Source organism: Agrilus planipennis, unplaced genomic scaffold (genome assembly GCF_000699045.2).
Source record: "Agrilus planipennis isolate EAB-ADULT unplaced genomic scaffold, Apla_2.0 scaffold64, whole genome shotgun sequence".
Taxonomy (NCBI): domain Eukaryota; kingdom Metazoa; phylum Arthropoda; class Insecta; order Coleoptera; family Buprestidae; genus Agrilus; species Agrilus planipennis.
In genome coordinates, this window is record NW_020438927.1 from 596,824 (window position 1) to 604,839 (window position 8,016).

The 8,016-nt window shown below is 29.6% G+C and overlaps 1 protein-coding gene across 1 annotated transcript; it reads right to left on the reverse strand.

Annotated features, from left to right (window-relative positions):
- Positions 1-1,979: 1,979 nt before the first annotated feature.
- On the reverse strand, positions 1,980-5,112 carry LOC108736334 (ubiquitin-like-specific protease ESD4). Its single transcript, XM_018468717.2, has 4 exons — positions 4,952-5,112; positions 4,817-4,887; positions 3,452-4,349; positions 1,980-3,232 (listed from the first exon to the last, which is right to left on the reverse strand). Exons 1-4 carry the CDS (start codon positions 5,035-5,037, stop codon positions 2,368-2,370), a joined length of 1,920 nt encoding a protein of 639 aa, XP_018324219.1. The 5' UTR covers positions 5,038-5,112; the 3' UTR covers positions 1,980-2,367.
- Positions 5,113-8,016: the final 2,904 nt, after the last annotated feature.

The following is an 8,016-nucleotide window of genomic DNA, read 5'->3' on the forward strand; positions in this document are numbered from 1 at the left end:
TGATAAATATATAATATACATATATAGTTTAAGCTCAAGCACGCTTGTTTAAAAGCAATCGATCTCACTAAGCACCGTCCCTTGTACCCGTCCTTCTTGCCGAATTTTTCATCCGATAAATTTCTACTGTATTTTATAACTTAATGTATAATTTTTATTTATAATGTGTGACAAAGTCAGAAGTCAGTCAGTCTTTCATTTTAATCACTAAGATTTTAAAATAATTTAACTTCGTAAAAGAAAGTCCAATTAGATACACAATAAGAAATTATAATGATACAGCCCTTGAACTAAAATTGTTAAAAAAATAATAATAAAAAAAGTATTTTGGTCTACCTTCAATAATTATTTTTGGGACTCTGGAAAAGAAAAACCTGTCTGTGAATATAAATGGGACAAACTATAGTTGTAAATACCAGGATAATTATTTATTACTAACTTAACATCAGTTTGACCGATAATAATATGAACTTATAGGAATAGGTATAAGCATAAAAAAACATTACGAATATGTCAATTTTTGCAGGTTTAACTGGCTTCTGATTGTATTTAAAATAAAATGTTTTATAATTTATCATAATAGCATTGCCTATTCGCTCAAGCTTAAAATTGTAAGTTTTTCTCAGTTTTAATATCATCCATGTGTTGCATCAAATATTGCTTAAATTATTATATTAGAGGTGTAAATAATTGTGATAAATAAAAACTTTCTTCAGATTTTGTTCTTGTTTTTCCTATACGAACCACATTTAATTAAATTACGTAAGTTTTGGCTTAAACCTATTGTAAGAATTGAATTAAGAAATTTAAAAAAAATAATTATACTCTAATCATGCAAAAATGCTTCTGACAGCATGTTTATGAGATTTTTCATTATTTTACGTGCAAATCGTAAATGTATTAGAAGTATATAACGAGTTTGTTAGCACATCTTCTGTCACAATGTAAGCTATGATAAATGTTTAAATTAAAATAAAATTAATGTAAATAAAAGACGTTCTACCTTGACTTTGCAGATTTTGTCAGAATTCCTCCGCGTTGTAGTCTGTACATATTTTTTAGCAGGTATTCTCACTACATTAAAGTTTTATTTGATATTGTTCTTAGTCATTTCTATCATACCATCGATTTGTATAATTTAAAATATGATGCAAATTTTATTCGTAGATGTAATTCCTGCGATACTTAACGAATACAGAACATTTTGAAACCGAATACTCGAAAGCAAAAACAAATCTCGACCGCGACCACGCGACACTAGTTATTGTAACATAACCTACAGCGTCAAAACTAAAACTTCTCCGACTAAAGTAATCGACTCTATTTTATCCAATAAAGCAATTGAAACGTTTATTATGACATGCGTGGTAATGGACAAATAAACGTCATAATTCGTACGTATATCCGTTTGCAATCATTTTTTACGATTTGCGTATGCGCATTTTTCAAGAATCAGTTGAGCATGCGCACTTGAGTTTAACTAATTATTAAAAGATGCGCATGTGCAAATCGAAGTAAAAACGGAAACACTGCTATACACATCAATATGAATGAAAATCAAAAGGATTTCTTTGGAATTGAACTAAATAAAACACATACATATTAGAAAACTAAAGCAGTATCATCTTAACTCTATAATAGCCTCTAACAAAATTTTACGAAGGGTAATCCAAAGTAAAATAAAAATGTCTTAAGTAAAATACCTAATTAGTTAATGAAACTTTTTAAATATACCTAATTATTCAATTAAGTTAAGTTAATTAAGTATTTATATTGTCGCATTAGTAAGTTTATTAAATTAAGTATTTAATAGACTTATTGTCCTTTCATAATTGTTGCGCGGCCGATACTTGTTAGTTTTTAATTTTTATGTTTCATAGCTGAAAGTAGTTACAGCTAGTCTCATGAGCCTTCTCATGTTTCATATCTTTGCGCATATAAAGACTACTTGCTGTGAGTAAAAGACAATAAAAACGCACTTCTTACATGTTCATTTAATACGAGATTCAAGTAGTTCATAATTTTATAAAAAAATAAAAATACTCTTACAAAATAAAAATTTTGTTCCGGTTTATTTTAATATATAGTAAAATAATATTAACGAAAAGATCATTTAACTTATTTTACTTCTCTTTACTCTTAAATGTGTTACATTTGTATCTGTGTCTCGCAAATATTTTAAATTACAACGGGTATGAATTCATTATTTTAAACAATAAAAATGTTACATATCTTTAATAATGCAACTTTTATCACAAAATGATAAAAACTACATTAAAAAATAGTTATGAAGGAATCGTCTGAATAGAGTGGATTGGTAATAACAAAAGCAATATGAAGTAAAAGAATTACTGTATATAAGGGAAGTTAAGTGATTAATAGAACTCCTGTTATTATTTCCAATACCATTTTTCGCCTTAAGTATGGCATATCTTCTTGGGAAAATGTAATTTTTGCATCTCGAGTAAGAAATTCCGCAAATGTACACGAAAACATTCCGCAGTCGCTTCCGTTCATCTGTTGAGGAATGTCTTTAACGCTTTCCAATTCCCAATTTGAAACATCATATTTGGTTTTCTTTTTATCCATATGTTCTGCTTGTAGATAATTTAAGAGGGCGTCTAAGCATCTTCTATTTGAGCCGCCCATACTATCGTAGTATTTTATCGTTTTATATCTAAAGTCTATCATACTCATGCACCAATGGACACCTAAGTGAATTGGTACAGCGATAATGTCATGCGCAAAAATATCTACTTTTCTCGTCCATCTTCTAAGAGAGGCTGGACCATCTTTAAGAAGTTTGGGATAAAAGAAGGTGTTCATAGCATATGCTTTTGGCCATTGGGGAAGTTTTCCTCGTTCAATTATAAGATTCATATAGAAATTGATGACTTCATCATTCAGCCAGTTCAGACCACTTAACGTCAATAAATCTCTCCTTGTTATACTCAGACTAAATTTCTGAGCTAATACTTCGTTCGGGTTTCCACGAGGATTTAGAGCGTTTGCGACAATTTTTTCTTGCTCCTCTGTTAACTGAGGAAGAGATGCTTCTTCAGAAACTTCCACTGGTAGTACTATATCCTTAATTTGCAGGCTCCTCTTTACATCTTCTTCCAAAAGTTTTATGCGAATTTCGTGATTTATCTGACTAAACTTTTCCACTTGAGCTCTTTGTTTTTGTATTTCTTTTTCTTTTTTAGCTAACTGATCGTAGCGTTCCTTAATACTAAAAGAAAGAGGAAACACCACATAAAACTTGTCAAGGGTCCAACAATCAATAATTAAGTAGTGATTATTTAATTTTACATAAAAGAAATGTTTTAAAAAGAAAACAATTTGATGTGTACTTATTACATTACAGTGTATTCTATCTGATAAAAATCCCTTTAATGAGTTTCTCTAAATTTTAACAAGAATATGCTAAAAGGAAAAACAAAGTACTTACAGTTTGTCCACCCATTCTTTATGTGAATGTTCAGATGTATCAATAACTGCTTTGAGACTGTTGACTGGTCCCACTTTAAAATCTGGTTTAGGTGAAGGTGGAGAAGGAAGGATTTCTACTTCTGAATCAGAATCCTTTACTACTACGGGCTCATTGTCAAAATCATCCAAAACCTTATTTATTGTATCTTTAATTGAAGGTCGTGGTTTGTATTTTTTTGAAGTATCATCAGTTAAATCAATAAATGCTGTTTCTTTACTTTCAGTTCTTTGAGCTAAACCAACTAGTTTTTTACCTCTGCTTCTAGTGTCAACACATAATTTTCCAGTGGGAGTACTGTAATTTGATAATGACCCATTTGTATTATATGAAGACCATGATGGAGCAGCTCTTGATAAAAGTTCTCTGTATCTCAACTTCTCATCTAAACGGAATGATTGATCCAGTGTTGAGCTATGAATAGATGGATTTCGACTATTAAGTTTTGATCTTACTTCTTGAATACTGCTGAATATTGTTGGAGTTGTAGAGTTAAATCCCGCTCTGCGTAGCTTAGATGTAGGTTGACGAAAAGTATTTTGTGTTTCGTTGAAACATGACAAGTTAATGTAATCCAATCCTTGTTTTCGAAAATTGGTCTTTTTATCTGCTAATGATTCACTACTTACTATAGCTACATCATCATCTCCAGTTGATACATTAGGGGTTGATGTAATCTGAATAGGGTTGTTGTTGTTAAATTTAGTGTTATTTTTAATTAATAACACATCATCATCGTCAATATTGTAAACAATATTTTCTTTTGATTTATTTATAGGCAATGGGGGAGATGAAGAGTACAGGTTACTTCTGCTTCTAAAATTTCCTGATGATGATGATGAAAAAGAATTCCAATTGTCTAGAAATGTTTTACCATGATATAAGAAAATAAATTTAAAGTAAAATCAATTTCTTTCCTATTATGATTCATTTTTAGGCTCAGATTTAGTATAGTACAGTATACTAGATGGGTACCAGGAGGTGAAGCGGAAAGTTGAAAAAGTTTTGTAATGATTAGCAAAATGCAGAAACTCAAAAAATATTATTCTTTTCCTATCCTCCTCTGTTCTTCCTGGCTCTTACTGACATGTACTTTACTAAGCATGACCTTATTTTTAGTAATAAAACAGCAAAAACAGTAAGCCAAACAATTTGAACAAATTAAATTTTAAATAGAGAGTAACTACATATAAAGAAATATATTGCTGTACTGGTTAAAACAGACTACGTTAAGATAAATAATACACCATTCTGAATATTTTTCCACAAAAAAAATACTAGAAATGATAAATTGGTAAAGGAATTTTCAATTATTATTAACATTACCTTCTAAATGAGGGTGTTGAGACATAGTTCTTCGAATTTTGACAGGGACTTCGCCTTGTTCAAATATTGAACTAAAACAAATTTTACGAATGTAATTTGCAACATTTTATTATATACCGTATTTGATTTGCTTACCGTCTCTTCTTTCTGTTTACATCAGATGGGAAAATCAAATTTCTGATGTATTCAATTATATCTATCATGATTTCAAGATACTTCATATAAAATGCTTTAAAAGTGGAACAAGTACATTGTTTCAATAAGGAAAACTGTATTGTTTAAATATATATAAATTGTTATATNAATATGAGTGCTGTCAGCTTATGCTGAAGTGTACGATGTGTTCCATGTTAATGTTAATCATTGATTACTATACATCTATTAAAAACCATAATGGCCGACATCAGTGACAATGCGACAACAATTGAAAAAGAATGATGGCCGACAACAGCAACAATTAGAAAAGAATGATGGCCGACACTACGTCATAGTGAAGTGAATTTCGACCACTAGAAGCAAGGGTGCTAACAGTTTCGAGCTCACAGTAACCGTTAGGGGGGAATAACTAGTGTTGTTAACAATAATTTTATGACCTTCATGCATTTTATAAAAATATTGATGCGTACAAATGTACATATGAATATGTACGTGTATTATACATCAATTTAAAATCAATTCTAGAGAATATTAGGTGATTAATCACTTTTTATCTGCTAACATGCACGTGCAACAATAATTATGATTTCCAAGTTATGGAAATTCTTGGCTAGATCGTAGTGAACCTCTTCCAAGGGTACAATATGACACAAAATGACGCCCCTGATTGTAGCTACTTTATTTTTTTTACAATTCTTTTAAAACTTGTACTCACGTCTTCCTCAAATTATTAACGAAGTTGCCAATATAAAAAGAATATTACCTCTCTACTTACAAATTATCGACTATCAAGTTGCAGTTTATAGACATTTATATGTAGGTTGATTTGATATTTTTCAAAATAGTTAATAATAATTAATCAATTATCAGGAATTATGTCGTTAATTTATCCTTCACGGAATACAACTAATTAAGAAAAAATATCATTTTATGGATATCTACTCTTTTTATTTGATTTAGAATTGGCTATTTTTCCCGCTTAACAAACTAATGAAAATTTTATAAACTGCATAACTGCAAAAGTTTTAACAAACTTTTTTTTCGTCTGGTAGATAATATCGTAGAATATTTCGAAAATCTCTGTTGACCAGTTAAAACACTTACCTAACTAAACAAACTAACAAACTGATGACATCAATTTAAACAAAATGAATTAAATTACAATCCATAATCGCTTTATAGACTGACATGCGCCAAAATATTCATACTCTACATTAACTGAAATATTTCCTTTCCTTGGGTTTTGAATATTATAGAAAAGTCGCTAATGGTGTATTATTAAAATGCTTATAAACATTTTTGAAATAAATATTCCTTAATTAATACGTTACACTATTACAATTAGTGTTGAAAATTTCTGGGTGTAGTTGAAACCTAGGTGTTTTTATAGTCGACTATTGTTTAAATAGACATCTTAAAGTTTATATTAAAGCACAAACGTTTTTCTTTATTTATGGATTGCTCAGAAAGGTAACGAAGAGTAGTGTATGTATAGTCTAAGTACCTATATGAACTTATAGCTCTGACAATGGATTATGTTTGATTTAATTTGGTAAGCAAAATATATTAAGATAGTGTTTAAATTAAGAAAAACGGAAAGATTTGTTTTCACCCGTGGCTAAGATTCATATTTGATTATTTGCCGCGAAAGGCATTTATTCAAATAATAAAAAATATATGTATAACTCATGTACTTGGTGCTGAAAAAATCATTGATAAATCTTTTGTAATCCTTAACATATTAAAAACAGAAACAAACAAACAAAAAACAAGTTCCTAATAAAAGATCCACAATTTTCAAGATCTTTTTCAAATGAAGAAATCGTGAAAATCGTAGAAAGTGCTAGACAAATAAAAAACAATCTTCTAAAGCTGAACTGTCTACATTTTACTATAGTTAATCTAAGCTGAGACCTGTACTATTTTTCATCTCAAATTAAGTACCGGAAAGTTCTTACAAAAGCATAGGCATCTAGAAATGTCTAAAAGCTTTATACCTTAAATGATGTCCAGGTAGTCACTACTTTTTTTTAAGTTATTAATTCCGTCAAATAATTAAAATGGTACTCTGTACATTTAACAACTTAAAAAAAAACAAAGACTAAACAAATGGTACTGAATCTTCAAAAAATACTTTCAGACCTCTGTTTGTGACATTTTTTTCAGTACTTCATTTGCTTATTAAAAGTATATAACGAGTCATGGATAAATAACGATGTATCTGTATATCTTTTATTAGTTACGTATTAAAAAAAGTACTCGGAATGAGTTGAGATATAGAACAATAGCTTTTCTTAGTTTAGATTGGGCCCAGGTCCTTTATTACATACCGTACTGCTCAGGCAAGTCAGTACTGATCCGGTCCTCATCGGCAAGGTACCGAATATTTTTCACGGAAGCAGTTCGATCTTGGTACAAAGTATTGGTTTATTTTTGGATTCAAGTTTAATTGTTTAATTGTATCATATGTACAGGAGGTACTAAAGAATTATAAAAGGTTTTTTTGGTCACATACGAAACTAGTCTTAATTTTCCACATGAGAAAATGGTTATACGAACATTAATCAATATAAAGACATGCAAATACGTTTTCATGCAATTTTTCTGTCAGTAAAGTAATAAAGCAAGCAAGTCAATAAAAATAGCAGGGGAGTTGTTTCTAGATTAATAAGAACAAAGGCATTTGGAGTAACAAAATTTTCCGTTTTTGCGTATATGATTATATTATACACGTCGTTAATTGATAAATATATAATATACATATATAGTTTAAGCTCAAGCACGCTTGTTTAAAAGCAATCGATCTCACTAAGCACCGTCCCTTGTACCCGTCCTTCTTGCCGAATTTTTCATCCGATAAATTTCTACTGTATTTTATAACTTAATGTATAATTTTTATTTATAATGTGTGACAAAGTCAGAAGTCAGTCAGTCTTTCATTTTAATCACTAAGATTTTAAAATAATTTAACTTCGTAAAAGAAAGTCCAATTAGATACACAATAAGAAATTATAATGATACAGCCCTTGAACTAAAATTGTTAA

Bases quoted from the DNA above. Each gene is read 5' to 3' on its own strand.
- LOC108736334 (XM_018468717.2), bottom strand. From the start codon at position 5,037: ATGAAGTATCTTGAAATCATGATAGATATAATTGAATACATCAGAAAT. The intron at 4,888-4,951 runs GTAAGCAAATCA...AATTTGTTTTAG, and splicing joins GTAAACAGAAAGAAGAGACG to TTCAATATTTGAACAAGGCG. The intron at 4,350-4,816 runs GTAATGTTAATA...AAACATTTCTAG, and splicing joins TCAACACCCTCATTTAGAAG to ACAATTGGAATTCTTTTTCA.